Source organism: Python bivittatus, unplaced genomic scaffold (assembly GCF_059951505.1).
Source record: "Python bivittatus isolate LINGU-HERP-01145 unplaced genomic scaffold, Pbiv_v1 ctg000020_np1212, whole genome shotgun sequence".
NCBI lineage: Eukaryota > Metazoa > Chordata > Lepidosauria > Squamata > Pythonidae > Python > Python bivittatus.
Window position 1 is genome coordinate 89832211 of NW_028277030.1, and position 19783 is coordinate 89851993.

A 19783-nucleotide genomic window follows, 5' to 3' on the forward strand; every position below is an offset into this window, starting at 1 on the left:
CCGGTCAGGAAGAGAGGGCATGTTACGGACCCCATCAGTGAGAGAATGTTGGCTGGTGGGGCCCAGGAGGAGAGCCGTCCCTGCCATTGTCCCCACCCTCTGGAATATTCTCCCCCAGAGGTGTGGCAGGCCCCTACTCTCCCGGCTTTCCAGAAAGGATTGAAGACCTGGTTCTGCCAGCTTGCGTGGGGCAATAAGAGTTTTAATCAATCCTGGGGGTGGCTGGCGCCCTGATGACGCTCCCCAAGCTACTCGCCAATCACTATAAATCCTTGGAATATATTTATTATTTATTCAGGACTACTTTTATATTGTATTTTTAATTAATTTTATCTTCTCTGTAAACCACCCAGAGTCATTTTTTAATGAGATGGGCGGTGACAAATTTGATATGTAAATACAACATTTTTAAAAAATAATTATTTCACTTTTCCTCAACTTGATATTTGCAAATTCACACTGTGCTATATTTATTCCACTCCCATTTTTATAATCCAAGCCTATAGCTTGCATCCAAAGGAAACAAAATGTCACCGAACCCTATAGAGGCATAATATTCAGCATTTAAAAAAAAAATTATGGGAAGGAGTGTGATTCATTTCCATGCAGAAGTTCCAAATTTCTGCTCTGTGCAGTTAAAAAGGATCTCACTGGAACTATGAAAAATCTCATGATGAGGCCTTAGGATCTGCCATCTGCCAGAATAGCTAATGCATGTTTTGGGATGTCAATAGTTTGACCCTATACGTGACCCTAGGACACGTTCAGATATTTTAGCACCACATACCAATTATAGATAGATTAGGCTTCTGGAAGAATCCAAATATACTACACAGAATCATGAGAGAATAAGTATTCTAATTAACATTAAAATGAGTAATTTGAGCATAAAAATCCATTTCCCTCAATCTTTGTGGTTGAAGAAATTCCACTCTATCCATTAGTTGCCCCCCACTGATGCTACTGTCTTTCTATTGCTCTTTTCTTGTCTTCTCCATATCCAAATTTGTCATTCTAACACCGTTTGCCATTTAACCAACACTATGATCAGCTACATTACCTTGCAGTATTTAATTAGTCTCTCAACTATGGAAAAAAGACGTGCACAAATGTGACATGAATGTATAATTACAGTACTGAGAATTAACGAGAGTTAAAGAATGCAGCTTCTGTTGAACATACAATATCAATATTTCTACAGTATAATCTTTTGAAAAAATGCAATGCTAAGACATAAAGCTACCCATTCAGAAGATCTGAACTATTTTAAAAGATTAAGGCCATACTACATAGCAAGAAACTCAGAGCAATTGCAGAAGAAAATGGGAGAGTGGGAAAACACTTATTCGGGTTGACACAGAGAAGAGACTGAAAAGAAACATATGCCAGAATATAAACACTGGCCATAGTACAGGAAATTATCAAGACAGATTATCACATTTACAGCAGGAAAAGTACATCAAGAAAGGGAAGATAAAGAGAATACTCAGGGAGAAAGTTTACATGCCACATAAAGTTTTATACCTATCTACTATGAGCAGTTAAATTCCAAGAGTCTAAACACTAGAAAGTTTATAGGAGGCCCTGACTTGCTTAGGAAGCCAATAAAAATTAGTTCCACATAGAGTAAGTTTGTTTGCAGCAGTTTTGCATGATTACCTCAGAAGCAAGGAAATGTATAAAATACAATGCTACAGGGACATATTTTTCTTTGAGATCCCCTGCCTTTAACCACAGATTACAAATAAAGATACAATGCTACAATTTTTTTTTTTTTTAAAGGCCAGGGTTCAAAAAATGTACCAGACATTCGACGAAGACTAACCATTCAGTATGCAATTGCTCCTAATATTGGGTTTGAAAGACATTTTTCAAGCCATTAATTCAACATATTGAAATGCATCATGTTCACGGAATACTTACTGGCACATACAGCAAAGCTTTTGCATCTGATTTCTTCATAACATTCCCCTCCAGAGGGACATGGTCAATCTTCCCACTCTGAGCAATGAGTAAGTGGCTTCCTGGAGGCAGGGAAATTGTACCTGGTTTTACGGAGGGTCCAATTGTAACAGGAGGAGCAACTGTGCCCAGACCTTATTGACCAATAATATAAAACACATATTATCAGGTTACTTAAACATGAGACTTGCCATACCTACAAGGCCAGGTAGTCTTACTGATACAAGCCTAGCAATTTAGCACATTTAGCTAAAACACATGCATAAGAGATTGCAGTTTGGTGCATTGTTATTTAAGAGTTAGGTCCAATGACCTTAGCTGGCTTGAACTCAGATTGCACTGCATGTCTTCTCCACAAAAAGTGAAGAGATTGTAAATGCAAAACTTAATCATGTTTACACCATTGTATGCATGCATACATACAAACATGCACATACAAACCTGTAGGACATAAATGTTCATTGCATGCTATACTTTTTGCTTAAGAAATGGGGCCATTACAAAAACAAAGGTGGCCAATCCACATGCTCATGTACAATACTGAATACTCATTTTATTTCTCTTACAGTTGATAATCCTCTTTTATTTATTTATACAACAATAAAGTTTAGGTCCAAAGTCACATTCCTGGTACCCCAATCATGCATTGCTAACAGTATCAAAATCACTGAATAATCCAGAAAAACCATGAAGGATGCTCTCCCCCAACCAATGTCCATCCATAGACATCCACGGGGAAACACAGGGAATCAAGTGACAAAATGTGCATTGCAACATCTCAGTATAAACCACATGACTTACATACTTGCGTCTGACATCAGGATGCAAATCCAAAGGATCAGAGTTTGCTATGTGATGTCACAATACATGTTTCATCATTGTGGTTTGTACTAGAGGCCTATGCTTTCACTTTCTGTTACCAGCTAGGGTGAAATGCAGTGTTGACTGGAAAAGGTTGTATCCAAAATCATTCCTGCTGGCAGTATTTGTATTTTCTACTGCAGCTGCTAGTATTGGAAATACAAACCTAATTATAAAATAAAACCAGATAATTCAAATCACATTTACTGTATAAATACACCTTTCACTTAATCACAGAAACTTTGATATACAAATAATTGCAAATACCTTGGGCTTATAAATAACTATCTTCTTAATTACCTTGAGAGTAAGAATAGGCAAAATCTAAATGAAGACAAACTTGCACTAACTTAGTGGCTTAGAAGCAACTTACATGGAGGTTGGATTCCTGGGCCACTTCTGGTACCATCCACCTCATTACCATCTCTGTCCACACACCAGCAGTAGCCAGTGCTAGGGTGGCACTGGGTTGGCAAATAATTCCCATAGATATCACACTGAGGAATAAACTGGCCAATTGGCCTAGGTCCTCTTGGACCCAACACCAGAATTTGTTCCTGTTCTCTTTGGCATTTAGTCTTCTCTATTTCTGTAATAAAAAGAAAAAATATTATTTAACTTCATTTCTATTAGATCAGTTACCTGATCCCATATTCCACCCATCATAAACCCTATGAGTCAGCTGGAGTCCATACAGATGACATCAGAAATGATGATTCAGTCTACTTGCTGTAAGTTTAGAATTGCAATGAGAAGATACAAACTTTTTTCCTTACCTGTAAATGATGGGAGATACTGTGAGATATTGGGAATTTCCCTATCAGGAAAGGTTGCAATATTTGGGGCTTTTTAGTCTAGAAATGAGGCAAATGAGAGGGGACATAACTGAGGTGTACAAAATTAATGCATGGTATGGATAACATGGACAAGGAGAAGCTATTTTCACCATCCCAAAATACTAGAACCAAAGGTCACCCAATGAAATTTAATTGAAATTGAAGGGTAGAGAATTTTTTTTTTCTTTACACAACATGTAATTAACCTTTAGGATTCACTACACAAGATCTGGTGCCAGCTACCAGCTTGGCTGGCTTCAAAAAAAGGGTTGGACCAATTCATGGAAGTCATGGGGATCAACGGCTATCAGCTTTGACGATAGCGTGACTGCCTCTGAAGGCCTTCTTCTGGGAGACTAGTGGGCTTTCTCGTGCAGTTACTTGGCCGCTGTAAGAACAGACTGCTGGACTAGATGGGCCAGGGGTCCAATCCAGCAGGGCACTGCTTAAGTTCTTATGTTCTTATTCTTTCTCTTTTTCTGGAGGGATAGTGTTTCTAAGTAGCTACCATTGTTTTCTTTTGGGGTTTTTGGCAGCAGAATCAAGCCCAATGGCCAATTTTCCCACAGCTATAAATAACATATTTAAATAGATTCAAAGCAGAAAACCAGTCTGGGAAATGTTTAAGTCAAAGAAATGAAAGGGATACTCAAGGAAGATAGGGATCGAGCAAGACTGTTCCTATGTTCTTAACCATATGTCCCCTAAAGGTATTTAGATTAAAGACCCAGCTGCATATAGGCTGCATATTCTCAAATGTAGCCCAACACATCAAGTTGGGGAAGATTGGTGTAAGATGAGTCATTCTTCTTTTGATAGCTCTGGGAAACAACATGTCATTTTAAAGTGGTAGTCTTAGGAGAATTTCAAAGAAGAGTTGATTAATACTTCAATATTAGGATGTTATTCTTGTAATCCATTTAGTTTTGCTTCTGTTACTAAGCATTATCAATATGATGCAAAACTTTACTGGCAATTCATTTCCCATATACTCCCATATATATTCCCATAACACACTTTAACAGTTTTGGTGAATGATGCTTAGTAGTCACAGCCCCTAGCCAGAATGTCTGTGTTTGTTTCTATACAGTAAATAAAGCCTATGAATAGAAAGGGGTGACAGAGTCTGGACATCTGTTTCTTTTTTAAATGAAACAATGGAGTGTGAGGATATAATGAATTACAGACACTCTTAGTAGCTGTTAGAGCACTACTCTTATATCAGTACCTCTTTTACTAGCAAGCCGGATATGTCCTGAAGATATGCAAAATTCTGCAGCTTCTTTAAAAAAATGAGTTTGTTAAGTAAAAACATTTTCTGCATTTGCAGAATCAAACACTTTTGCTTAAATTTAAAGATGCAGAAAGCTGTTTTAGAATGTTACAGCTATAATACTGTTGAAAAACTCTAAAAAATAGGTAGCAGAAGTGTAGAATATGTCCTTGTAGCTCTATCCTAGCAGCTACATCTACAGCTAAGATAGCATTATACAGGTAGTCCCCGGATTAAGAACGCCTGGTTTATAGACAACCCATAGTTAAGAATGGAGCCTATTGTAGCAAAACTCAAGTTAAATACCCAGTGCTTCGAGTTAAATACACAATGGTTTGAGTTCATTACACAATACTACTTATACAGTATTATACAATAATACTGTTCTGGCTCACATACAAATTTGACTTAAGGACAGACCTTGGGAATGGTTCTTAAACTAGGGACTACATGTACAAGGAAAGCAGAGTTGGATGGCTCATCTTTTCACTTCCTTAACTACAAGGAACAGTGTGCTGGAACAGAGAAGAACATATCTGAAGAAAGAGCAAAAAGCAGCATCAAATAATTATACCTTAATCAAAGCTTGATTAATTAATTAAACATAATCGCTGCACATCTATTATTCAAAGGAACTAGCCTTTAGTGTTTGCCACTCTAATAATGTTTTAAACATCATTCTGAAAGTTTACCTCCTGATGCACATTGGAAGCCATCTCCATGATAACCTGCTTTGCACTGGCAGCTGAAGGACCCTGGGGTGTTATAGCAAACAGCATCTGGATGGCAGTGGCTAGGCTGACATTCATCTACATCTATTTTTGTAAGAGTAGAGAAGAATGTTATGTTTTACAGTAAGATATACTGTATATGTATGGAAGAGCCTTAAATCCTCTACAAACGATTTGAGTCTACAACCCCATCCCCTTTTCTTCGGGGTGCAATGAATGTGTCTAGCGAGTCAAATAACAACTATCTGTTTGGTAATTTATGAACAATTATTTATGCCCACATAGACTGTGAGTATGTCAAATGGTTCCAAGATAGTTCTAACAAGCTAGCCAACCAAACGATCAATTAAAGTGCTTTAGAGAGAAAAAAACAACAGTCCAAAATTGGAATATACCAGTATCCCATACATTTCTTGTACAAACCCATAAATAAATAAATAGTCAATGATAAATCCAAATTATATATTAATATTAATATTAGTAGTATAGTATTAGAAAAAAAATTCCTCCCATCTACATAAAAGGTGCATTTCTAGTAATAATTCCTTTATGATATCCATAATCAGATTTCTTTTATAAATGTTAATACAGAAATAAACTATTGCAATATGCATGCAAATCCTGAGAATTCTAGATGGAATCTGTGAACATCTGATAAGTGCATACTGTTAATAATTGTTTATTTCTGTCTTTTCTGAATTTCTGAATATAGATTTGTAATTAATAACATTGTCATACAAATTATCAATTCCACAACCATGATCACATTTGCTTTCAAAATATTAATATGAAAAAATAACTTTAAAAAATATGAAATGTAGAACACTAGTCTCCAGCAATGAAAAAGCTTCTTTTTGGCAGTTTCACCCCCCAAAAAGTTATTGTCTTCAACACCTAAAAATTATTATGATAAAAGGAACTGAACACAATTACCATATAACAGAATTGCATAAAGACCAAAAAGGACAAGGAGAAAGGGGAAATAATGCTATCTCTCACCCACGCAGGAACGTCCATCTCCAGAAAACCCTGGAATACACGCACAGATGTAAGAAGATCCACCAGAGTAGATGCAGCGGGCACGTTGAGGGATATCACATGTGTGTGTACCCGCTAAACAATGATTCACAACACGATCAACAGCTGTAAATTAGAAATGCATATATAAAGAAGATTAAAATTCCAGGTTTTTTTTCAACAAAAGACATTTTGAGGAGATGAAACTGAGAAAAAAATGAGTAGAGTTTTAAAAAGTAATCTTTGCATGTTGGAATTTCAAAGTACTGTTGACTTTAAACCTTAGAACATTACAAAATTTGGGAGAAATCATGAAAAATATTTTGTAGCCAAATCATTACTTAGAAGAATACATATGATACTAGCTAGCTCTAACGTCATCAGAACTCTGTATTTATTTATTTTCTTGTGTTTATCAGATGTATTTTGGTTTCAGCCCTATCAGTCTCGCAGTTTACATTTTGATGCTAGAGTCATCTTCTGGTTTCACTGGTTTAGCTCCTTCTTTTACCAAACCACTTGCCACTTTTCCTGGACTCTGCTTTTTCTCAAGCACAGATTCTCACGTTCATGGTAGCTTTCTCAATCTTTTTAGCTCATTATGTTATACAAATGTATACTTGATGTTTCACTTCTCTGTGATTCAACACAGCTAATACATTTTGCTGTCTGAAGCAGTAGTCAAGATGGCAATCTCCAGACATAGAGAAAAAGAAGAAGCATGGCAAGTTTTGCTTCTCCCATACTTCTACCCTGCTGACTTGTCATTAACAAGGACTGGAGACATCTGAGAATCCAACATTTATGCTTCATAATGTGTTATGAAGACTTTTTCATCTTACTATCTAAATTATCTCTCCCACCCTTCTTTTCCCATGATTTCTAGGGATGAATTTTCACACAGAATTCTATTCCTTCTTGAAAACGAATGGGGATATAGGAGAATGTCAACTTTATCTTACATAATAAAGCCTGTATCTTGAACAAAGAGAAAAAAATAGCAAATATGATAGTCATTGGGATATACAGTACTGTGCAAAAGTTTTAGGCAGGTGTGAAAAAATGCTGTAAAGTAAGAATGCTTTCAAAAATATATATTGTAATTGTTTATGTTTATCAATTTACAAAATGCAAAGTGAGCAAACAGAAGAAAAACCCAAATCAAATCAGTATTTGGTGTGACTACCCTTTGGGTTCAAAACAGCATCAATTCTTACACTTGCACACTTTGTACACTTGCACAAAGTCAGGGATCTTGTAGGATTAGAGTCAGGTGTATGATTAACCAATTATACCAAGCAGGTGCTAATGTTCATCAATTTCATATGTAGGTTGAAACAGAGTCATTAACTGAAACAGAAACAGCTGTGAAGGAGGCTTAAAACTGGGTGAGGAACAGCCAAACTCTGCTACTAAGGTGAGGTTGTGGAAGAGAGTTTCATGTCACAGGTCATACACCATGGCAAGACAGCACAGCACAGCACAGCACAGCACAGCACAGCACAGCAACAAGACACAAGGTAGTTAGACTCCATCAGCAAGGTCTCTTCCAGGCAAAAATTTCAAAGCAGGCTGGGGTTTCAAGATGTGCTGTTCAAGCTCTTTTGAAGAAGTACAAAGAAACGGGCAATGTTGAGGACCATAGATGTGGTGGTCGGCCAAGGAAACTTAATGCAGCAGATGAAAGACACATCATGCTTATTTCCCTTTGACATCGGAAGATGACCAGCAGTGCCATCAGCACAGAACTGGCGGAAACCAATGGGACCCAAGTACACCCATCTACTGTCTGGAGAAGTCTGGCCAGAAGTGGTCTTCATGGAAGAATTGCAGCCAAAAAGCCATACCTCCAACGTGGAAACAAGGCTAAGCGACTCAAGTATGCATGAAAACATAGGAACTGGGGTGCAGAAAAATGGCAGCAGGTGCTCTGGACTGATGAGTCAAAATCTGAAATATTTGGCTGTAGCAGGAGGCAGTTTGTTTGCCGAAGGGCTGGAGAGCGGTATAAGAATGAGTGTCTGCAGGCAACAGTGAAGCATGGTGGAGATTCCTTGCAAGTCTGGGGCTACATTTCTACAAATGGAGTTGGAGATGTGGTCAGGCTCAATGATGTCCTCAGTGCTGAGAAATACAGGTAGATAATTATCCATTGTGTCATACCATCAGGGAGGTGTGTGACTGGCCCCAAATTTATTCTGCAGCAGGACAACGACCCCAAACATACAGCCAATGTCATTAAGAACTATCTTCAGTGTAAAGAAGAACAAGGAGTCCAGAAATGATGGTTTGGCCCCCACAGAGCCCTGATCTCAACATCACTGAGTCTGTCTGGGACTACATGAAGAGACAGAAGGATTTGAGGCAGCCTACATCCACAAGAGATCTGTGGTTAGTTCTCCAAGATGTTGAATTGCCAAGTTCCTTCAAAAACTGTGTGCAAGTGTATCTAGGAGAATTGATGCTGTTTTGAAGGCAAAGGGTGGTCACACCAAATATTGATTTGATTTGGGTTTTTCTTCTGTTCACTCACTTTGCATTTTGTAAACTGATAAACAATTACAATATACATTTTTGAAAGCATTCTTACTTTACAGCATTTCTTCATACCTGCCTAAAACTTTTGCACAGTATTGTATATTTTCCTGAAATTATGTGTGTAGCACTATAAATATAGTACTACTGCTGTGCTAGCATGTACTCAAAGACGTTCCATATTTTATTCTAAGTGGAGTCTACCACCAGATACTGTTTTGCACCTGGGGAAGACAGGCAAATAGATATGCATGCAGTAAATATCACAATTTTACAACCCATTTTTGCTCAGACATACTTTGTGACAGCAGCTCTAGAGTGGAATATTTTTTTGAAACTCTGCACTGTTGTGTGCAATATTTAGATCTTGGAAATTAATCAGCTCTGTGTGATTCAACGGATAATCATAACATCAAATACAGCACTTTTTTTTAACGTAATTGTTGGTTAGCAGTGGCTCCATATGGAGAAAGAATAAAACCATGAAAGGCCCCATGCAAACTCTGGTTGCTTACACCAAGAATGATTTACTATCTTACTAAAATTTAAACCACAGCTGACCCAGAATTACAATTTGGCAACTGACTGTAGCTGCAACTCAGTGAGATAAAAAAATGTTGGCAGATTAATGAGTTTTAAACAAATACAGAACATTACCAAACTGAATAGTCATCACTAAGTGTTGCCATTTGGGAATTAAATTGTCTCTAAAACATGACAGAAACAATACTAATCATAACATGATGTATTTATGAAGCATTTCATTAACATTCTTTTTAAAATACTAGAAACTCTGAAAAATCTTCATCCATGTTGCAAAACATCCAAAGGAACACTGAACCTGACTTAACTTTCTGCCATGAAAACAATTTTTCCATTTTAAATCATTAAGTAATTACATAAATATATCCTATAATTAATTAAGAATTAAATCAATCATTATTTCCAAAGTATTCTGTATGACACTGGCAACATATAAGGCTATATCCAATATTGGCTGTACACCAGGAGAATACACACTGCAGATAGAACAGATTTCTCTCCTGCAATTCTCCATGAAATCTGGTAAAACTGCATAAGTGGACTCCAATAATACTGACTACAGCCCATATTCTCCAAAATAAGACAAAATTGTCTGAGCTTTCCACACAATACTGCAAAGCATAGCTATCTGTTTTCCTTTTCTTCAGAATTATGTATCACTGACTAGATGAATAAATGTCTACAATCTCCACTTGTACCCAGCTATAGCCCACAGCACTTCCAAGGACATCTAGTGATCTCCTTGATTCCTCAACCATCTTATCCAGCATCTTCCCCTTTCTCTACTTCCCTCAACCTTGCCAAGCAAAGTAGTTTTTTTGTGTCAATCAGCTCAAATCATATTCCCAAAGTCTGGGAGTTTCTGCTTGAAGCAGTCAGTCTTTATTTAGTCCAGGACCAATTGTGTGGTACTTCTGAAGTCCATGGTATTCTGACCAACCAACTTCAGAAACACATCCATCTTCCTTCTTTACTACCAGAAAATCACTGCTTTAACGACTCAGTTTTCTGCTTTCTTAGAAATATCTTTAACTTCATTTATTTATTTTATTAAATTTGTATGCTGCCCATCTCCCCCGGAGGGTGACTCTTTCCTTTCATATCTTGTCTAAGTTTGTCACTGATTTCCATCTCATAATTAATCTCCTCTTTACTTCTCCTGCATACTGTCTATCTTTATTCTCATTCTTTATTCTTGCTAAATAAAAAGCTTAAATAATTATTTCACTTATATTCTCCATTATCCATTTTATTGTAGCTAACTGGTCTGTTGTCAGAGATCAGTCCCTCCATACATAGCTCTATTTTCCTTTGTAAGATCTTAAACAAAACTTTGCCTGCATTAGGAATTAGTAATTTGCACATTCTTTTGCAGGTCCCTTCTTTGGTACCAAATAGACACCAATCTCAAGGCCACCCAGATTTATTTGAAATCTTTTGACACAGGGCTGTTAGCTCTTTAACTGCTTCTTCTCCTGCAGCTTTAAACAGTTCAATGGGTATTTCATCTGCATCCAGGGTTTTCCTGTAAGATAGTAGGTAGTGCCTCTTGAAAGTCACGTTGTAGTGGAATAGATACTGAACATGCACACACACTCTCTCCAAATGTTTCTGTCATTCTATAATCCTATTCCTAAATGGTTTCAGCATTGTCCTACTTTTTTACATTCATCTGCCTCTTTTTCATCTTTTCTATGCTTTCTCTTTAAAAATCCCATCTTAGTTGTAAATTTTCTTCTGATTTCTCTGAATTTTCTTAAAAAACAACTCTCAATTTCCTTACCTCACTATTTTCTTCTATTCGTCTGCATTCTTAGATGAGACTTATTTCCTTGTGCTTTCCTGTTTACACATTAAAATTCTACATTCAGTCATTGTACAACTTTCATCCTCTGTCTCTTCCCTGACTATAATAATAATGTGTTTTGACAGGCACTTGGATCCTTTCCTCTTCAAATATTTTTTTCCCTCTTAGATTTTCACATTGTTTGCCTCGGCTGCTCCGATTCTCTTTTGCATAAGCTAAGGATATCAAATCTGCTCCTTATATTAATCTTACCTTCTGACTGTATATTCTTGAGGTCATACCTTTATGATATACTGTAATTTCTGGAAAGATTGGAAAGGGATTCTTTTCCTATGCTTCCTTAGCTATAACTTGGGAACAGAAGCAAATATAGCTTTAAAAGAAAAAGGAAAAACTTTGTATGAAGAGAGTGAGGAGGCTGAGAAAGAGACAGGAGGACCTCTGGACATCAATAATCAACAGAGAGTGGAGTTTGCTGGTGGCTTATCTAATTAATGACAGTTCAGTCCAGGGCACAGAAGGCACAGAAAGAAGAGATTCAAAGCCTTCAAAAGAGAGACTTCACCTTAACAAAATCACTACTAAAAGAGTGCTGGAGGTTCCTATTGCATTTCTGAGAGTCTGTACCAAATCCTCTATTCTTGCACTTTTACTCCTGATTGAAGTCTCTGTGATTCTTGCTTCCTTGATCATGTCCTACTGAATGGGGCTCAACAGTATAAAATGCTTCCACTCACAAGAAGTATTTTTTAAACTATTATAGTTACTTGTGGCTCCTCAAATAATGATAACGCCAAAAGTTGAGCCATTTTAAGACCCAAATTATTTGGTGTCCTTTGAGACATAAATGGGGCAGAATGTATAGGATGTTATACCCCTCTCTACCCCCTTAGTCATATATACAGAATATAAGTTGTCTTATATTGCATCTCGCTCAGTATTGTCTGTACTGAATACCAACACTTTCTCCAGATTTCAGAGGGTATTTTTTTCCCTTCCACCTCCTTTACTAGAGATACAATTAAGTAAACAATTGCATCTGACAGGGAGAAAGAAAGAAAATAATTCAGGACATGCCTAACTACAATCCTGAACTAAACTTTCTTCCAAACAGATGTTGAAGCTACTAAAATACAAGAAAGGAAATGTTTAATGCAGCTGCTTGGCAGACAATAAAAAATGTATGAATGTAAACTTCTAGAAACCTTATCACATTACATGCCTTCACTATAAACTATTCAGTCTCCCTTTATTACAAGTTTAATCTTAACTCAACCACAGTTGATGTTTTTCCTCTTCCCTCAATATGCTTCACTAGGACAGTTTTAATATAGCAAATAATTAGTCAGTTGAGGTTAAAAAGACACTCCACCACAGATCCTGCTGGAATCGCATCTGGGTGCTTCTCTACTAGCAGATCCATTATAGAACAGATGTTACTAGCTATGAAATCCAAGGCTAATATTAATTTTTCCCATTAAACAAATCCACAAAGGGGCATAGGGCCTTTACTGTTTTACATGCATTTGTTGCTTGAGCATCTTCCATCTTCTATTATTTAGCTGTAAAATATCCCAGGTGCTCTTTGCCAAGTGTCCTCATCTTTTCTAGCATTACTGGGATGACCCCAGAACCACACAGCAGCATGTGGCATTTTTATACATAAATGAAAGAAGACCAAAAACCATAGCCATCCACAAATGAAGTGTGTGTGTATTTGTGTGTGTGTGTAACTGATAACACATGTTGCAATATGAATTCCGCCCCTTATCTACTTGTGGATGACATCAAATGCAAGTGTGGCAGGATGGAGCTTGTGTCATGAAGTGTCAGCCCAACAAGGTAGACCAGATTAAGAAACCAATGCCATATACAGTAGGTCAGGACTACTTTTATCGTACAGGTAGTCCTCACTTAATGACCCTAATTGGGACCAGAATTTCCATTGCTAAGCAAAGTGGTCATTAGGCAAAACATCACATGACTGCACTGATTAGTGACAGCAATTCTGGTAGTCCCAGTTGCAGTCATTAGGTCAGGACTGTGCCGTTGTTAGGCGAGGGCCTCACGCTTCTCCTGCCCTGACGTACTTGCCTCCGCTTCAACTCCCCCACCTATCTCCCCATCTCTGCTCTTTTGACCACTTTGCACTCCACCGCCTACCCCTGCTGCCCCCGCCACCCCCAGCTGACCTTCCTATCTTCTTCCTCCTGCTGCTGACGAGGAGCACCTGGCCAAGGCAGCTGCTGGCTCTGTCCAAAGTCTGTCAGCAGTGGGAGGAAGAAGATGGCGAAGGTCAGCTGGGGGAACCAGAGGGGGACAGGGATAGGCAGCAGCGGAATGCATGGTGGCCAAAAGGGCAGAGGTGGGGGAGATAGGTTGGGGGGAGTTGAAGTGCATGTTGCTGTTGTAAATGCAGGCGGCTACCAAGTGCCCAAATTTTGATCATGTGACTGCAGGGGTGCTGCAATGGCTGTAACTTCAAGGACTGGTCATAACTACCATTTGTTCAGCGATGTCAAAACTTCAAATGGTCGCTGAACGAATGGTCGTTAAGTGAGGACTACCTATAACAGCTCTAGTACCAGAATCTTGCAAGTCTGAATGCACTTCCCCCTCCCTCACTTTAATCTTTGTCTAAACTAGGGAGCGGCTTGCCTGAGATGTTTTCTCAAGCTATTTTCTTGGCCTGGGCTCAAACTCTTTTTATCTGACCATTGCCTTGGTAGTGGCTCTTTCTCCTGTCTTTCAAGGCCATTCCCTATGCCCGCTACACGAAGTCATAAAACACATTTCTTCACTTTGGTATCATTATGGTTAAGAATGGATACCTATGTAGAAGACCTTCAATTATCTTGTACATTTAAAAACTTAAGCAGCCCCACCCTTTGTTCACTAACCATTTAGCAATTTTTCTAACATTTTTTAAAATTAAGTCTATTTATTTATTTATTTATTTTATAGGGCTGCCCAGCTGAAACAGTGTGACTCTGGGTAGCATACAATAACAGCAACAAACAATAAACCATAAGAACCACACAACATTAAAACATATACAATAAATAAAATACAAAATATAAAATGGCAACCAAATACAATAATCAAAATAATCAAAAGGGGACTCCGCTCAAGTTAGACCCAAACATATGGGGAAAAAGCCAGGTCTTAATGACTTTTCTAAAGCTGAGCAAAGTTGGGGCCTGTTGTATATTGGGAGGGGAGATTGTACCAGAGAATGGGGCAGCCACCAAAAAGACACACTTAGGTCCCATAAGATGGCAAAGTTTAAAAGATGGAACCTGGGGCATGCCCTCCCTATGGGAGTATGGGGGGTGGGCAGATGTTCTTGGGAGAAGGCAGCCTGCAAAGAAATATTTACCACTGTACAGAACCACCCACGTACTCCCATGCTGGAGGCTTTGACAAGCCAGGAGGGGCATGGACCCTACTCAGTTCCTCAGGATTAACTGGCTTCAACTCATCCCAGATAACATCACAAGACTGTGCCTCAGTCACCTCCATAGGACCTGACCAGATAGAGTCCAACTCAGAGCAAATCCAAACAATTCTATCTACCAGGTGTTGAGAATAATCCTCACAGTGACCCTGAAGATGTTCCATCAATCCCTCATGACTCAGAATGGACCACTGGCTGACACTTGGAGGATGCAATATGGGCAGAGAAATAAGCCTTTTTCACCATCCTTATCCACAAGGTAGGCTCTAACAAAAGTTTTCAACTGTGTCTGGTCGGATTTGCTCCTACTTTTCTACCAGCAGCACTCTACCTACTCTATCTCTTCCATTGCTTCATCCCCCTACCACCCTCTGAAAACCAGGGAGGTCTGCGCACAAAGTAATTCTGCACAGGCACAATCCGATTTAAAGCTGCTGCCACTGCCTCATTCCACACAGCAGCTGAGGCCTTAGTCAAATCATGTATTGAGACCCCAGGAAAAACCCCAAGCTCCTTCTGAAACCTGATGCAGTCCATTAGGTGCCTGGGGCGGGCTATTCAAATAGGACCTGCCTCCCTGCGGAGGGGGGTGATACAGTAAACTCCAGAGTCAGCAGGTAGTGATCTGTCCCTGACAAAGGACAGATGGCAGCATCCCCCAACTCCAGATCACACGGCCACTGCCCTGAGACAAAAGCCAGGTCCAATGTGTGCCTCCCCCCCATTGATCAGACACATAATAAGCTGGGTCAGGTCCATGATTGTCATGGTGGCCATGAACTCCCACACGGCCTCTGAGTCCCCCCACCAAGGATGGCAGATTGAAGTCCCCCAGAACCATAACTCTTCTCAACTTCAGCATCAGCTCAGAGGCAGCCTTGAGCATAGCAGGAAGTGAGACTGGTATGCAGCAGGGGGCTGGTAAAGCAGCAGAACTGACAACTGATCCTTCAGGCCCAACCTCACAAGTAGTTGAGAACTTGGCTATTTGCAGGGAAGCACCCCTGTCAATCTATGGATTCTCCTAATAGACAATAGCAAACACCCCCACCCGCCCTGGGCCTGGCATCACAGTTGGTGCTGTTGGAAGAATTTCTTCCCTATGGTTCATTCCTTGCGCAAGTCAAAATGCCAGATGCCATAATTCAGAGTTCAAAAGTTTATTTAGCACACAAGGCAGGAGCACTGAGGGCAGCTGGGGCCCCGTGCAAGGAGTGCAACATCCTTTTACAGACAGTCCTTGCTTAATGACTGCCCTGTTCAGCAACCATTCAAAGTTGTGATGTTGTTGAAAAAGCAACTTAACAACCGGTCCTTGCATTTACGACCATCACAGTGTCCCCATGGTCTCATGATTAAAGTTTAGGCACTTTGCAACCAGCAGCTATTTACAACCATTACAGTGGTCATGTAATCACTATTTGCGCGCTTCACAGCCAGCTTCCGATAAGCCGAGTCAATGGAGAAGCCAGCAGTAAAACTGTAAGTTGCAGTCATGTGATGTCTTGCTTAATGACCGCAGGTGATTTGCTTAATGACCATAGTGGAAGTGAGCTCATAAGTCCATTGCTGTCATGTGATGTCTCGCCATGTCGAGACATCATATGGCCATGTCGCTTAGCAACAGAGTTGAGGGTCCCAATTGTGGTCTTTAAGCGAGGACTACTTATATAGTCAGGTATAAACAACCAGTTTGCACATGCCTAATTCTAAAATCCTCAAGTTTTATTTTCCTCATAAGGCATAGCCTGATTTCTCACTGTTCTAATTGGTACGCTTTATCTCTGTTGCCAGGAACGTTAACAGATTTTCCTCATTCCTTCCTTATCTGCCTATGTGACTCTCTTGCTTTTGTATAATGACAAAGCACTAAACTCCTTCTAAAATGGCATTAGTTTAGCTTTATAATAACTTCTTTCTAACAGTGCCAGACCTGAAACCCCTCTGGGTACATTTCAGAGAGGGGCACTCCCCTTCTTCAGCAATCCAGGTCTCAAAAATATATACCAGGTCAGCCCTCTCATCCAAGATCAAATCCTGGATGAAATGAGCTTTATTAGAGGCCAACCTGACATCCAGCAGCGCCAGCCAGAGTCCAGAGCCACCCAAGGTTCCATGACCAGTAACTGGGGAAGTAAGCAGAAGGCTGGAGCGTGGGAGAGATGCAAATGTTTCCTGTGTGTGGCCTGCCCTCTGCCTCCCACCATGTCTCCTATTGCCCCTCCCCACCACAACATATATAAGTGTGTGTGTGTGTGTGTGTGTGTGTGTCTGTCTGTCTGTCTATCTGTCTATCTATCTATCTATCTATCTATCTATCTATCTATCTATCTATCTATCTATCTATCTATCTATCTATCTAATAAAACATGGATTGGAAATCTTCTCAAGTTCCCCCCTCCAGTAGGTAGCAGGCATGTAAATGGTGGAAGAGGAGTTAGATTTGCCATTCCAAAATGCTGTTTCTATCTACAGCAAGAGGGACATTTTGGGAAGAAAGATCAGCATTTTGTTGCGTCCTAGTTGAGCATTCTTTGAATGCTATCTCAAATATACAGATCTCAGACCTGCTGTGCTTTTCTAACAGTACCTTAAGAGCAGATCTGACAGGCTGTTTCCCATAGAAAAAATAACTGCTAAACAAAAACCTTAAATAATTATTTCACCTTAACAAGGCCTTCCAAAACAAGCAAGCAGAAAATCAGGTACAATTAAAACTGGCACATTAATACTTTCTTGAACTGTTCTGGATTTCCCAAAACAATAAAGGGAAGTTTTGAAATAAACTCACCCACACATGTTCGCCCATCAGCTGAAAACTGATAACCCTCTAGACATTCACATCGAAAAGTTCCCGGCTGATTAATACACACAGCATTGCTGCCACACACTGTTGGCTGCTCCAGGCATTCATCTACATCTGTGTTGAAAAGCAACATTATTATACAACTGTCATTCATAATTCTTTAAAGGAAGAACATGACATATCTGTAGTTCAGTTTTAGTTCAGCTGAAAGGGCATCTCTGTTTTCCAAGCAAACCTGTTACAACAAAGATTAGAAGCACCAGCCAAATGACTTGTCAAGACACAGGTGATGAAGAACCTAGTATCTGATTTTGCCACATTAGGATATTGGTTTATTTTTATTCCATCAGATTCCTAGTATCTCAGCACAGTAATTTAGTATCATGACAACTTCAAGATCTGCACTAGATGGGATGGGTATTTATTTTTAAGCCCAAAGCACCTCAGAAAATTGCAGCCTTAAGCAGATAAATAAATTGTGGAGGGACAGGGCTAATCTATCCTTTCTCCTCCAGCCACCTTCCTGTTCAAAATTATCTCAAGGTTGCAGTGCAGTCATTGTGGATAACTCAAGCAAGACAGCAGCATTTCTGCAGTACCACTCATCAGCTTTGATACACAACCTCCCAAGACAGCATTTTTTGTTTTTTGTTTAAAAACAAACAAACAAACAATGGGAAGCAATAGTTATTATTGCAAATCACCTTTAGTTAGGCTCTGAGAAAGTAAGAGCAAACTCTACGCAGAATTAATTGTGTTGGTTGGCTTGGGTCCCTCCCCGACCTCCCCTTTCTGTGGATTACTGTGATCTGGATAGATAGGACTGAGGCTTTATCGTCATCATTCTCATTGCAGTCCCCATTTGGATTATATCTCAGTTATATCCCAATTGGAACAAAGGATTAAAAATGTCTTCCTTGACTCTGCATTCCCAGCCTGGATCTGGTCCTCTCCCAGCTGCTATTTAATTAAGAAAATCCTAGCAGGTACAGGTCACATTACACAAATAGCATATACATATATAATTCACTTTTTTGGGGGGGGGGTGCCTAGGTGGGACTAGAACTCACGGTCTCACAGTTTCTAGCCTGATGCCTTAACCACTACACCAAAGTGGCTCATAGTTCACGTATAGTTCTGCCCTAATTTACAGAGCTTCAAGATAAGCAGAAATGCTATAAAAAGAGAATACTATAGAGAGTACAAGTTGATCATACTGCTCTTTCTGTTGAGGAAATCAGGCATCTTTCTCTTGGCACACAAAACAAGGGAAAAATATAGCAGAATTTGTCATGTACAGCAAGTTTATGAAAAATACTATATCAAACAGCAAAGCATAGATTCTGAAAGTGAATGCAGTGATAAAAATCAAATCAATTCCACATAAATCCAAATTTTTTCTACTAAAAGTAAATTTCCTACCATAACATGTACGTCCATCTCCCTGGAAACCCACTGAGCATTCACAGGTAAATTGACTGCCCGTTCCTGGACGACAAACTGCATTAATATCACAGCCATGAGTGCCTATGTAACAAGGATTGTAGCTTATATCACTCGAACCATCTGTCAAGAGATCATAGAAGATCCTTAAAGAAGAATATCCGAAGCAACAACCTATCTACATCTGTGCTCCTGAAAATGTGGTTCAAATTAACATTTGAATGGTTTCAAGGTCAATAAGATGCCTGTGAGCCTGTAAGATCTGGATAGCACAGCTTTAACATGCTCAGCAAAAAGTTTACACTCTTCATGATTGTAACGGTTAAGTCAAACTATGGAAATGTATCTTAAAGGCAATAAACAGAAGCTCTAAGTTCTTCTAACCCCATATATTATTTCTAAATATAAAAACTCTGTTTCTCTCAATTCAGAGCAACTATGACATTATAAAGTCATCAAGTGAATTATAGCTGAATTCTGTTCACAAATAACATGCAGTATTAAGTAATAAC

At 39.1% G+C, this 19783-nt stretch overlaps 1 protein-coding gene across 1 annotated transcript in view; it reads right to left on the minus strand.

Moving 5' to 3' along the window:
- The window catches only part of NID1 (nidogen 1), a 59991-nt gene that overhangs the window by 14626 nt on the left and 25582 nt on the right, over nucleotides 1–19783 (minus strand). Inside the window, exons 9-14 of the mRNA XM_007435724.4 lie at nucleotides 19251–19394; nucleotides 17814–17942; nucleotides 6663–6806; nucleotides 5625–5747; nucleotides 3197–3412; nucleotides 1924–2096 (exon numbers count right to left, since the gene is read on the minus strand). Of these exons, the coding sequence (XP_007435786.2) occupies nucleotides 1924–2096; nucleotides 3197–3412; nucleotides 5625–5747; nucleotides 6663–6806; nucleotides 17814–17942; nucleotides 19251–19394 (929 nt within the window). The remainder of the gene's footprint in view (nucleotides 1–1923; nucleotides 2097–3196; nucleotides 3413–5624; nucleotides 5748–6662; nucleotides 6807–17813; nucleotides 17943–19250; nucleotides 19395–19783) is intronic.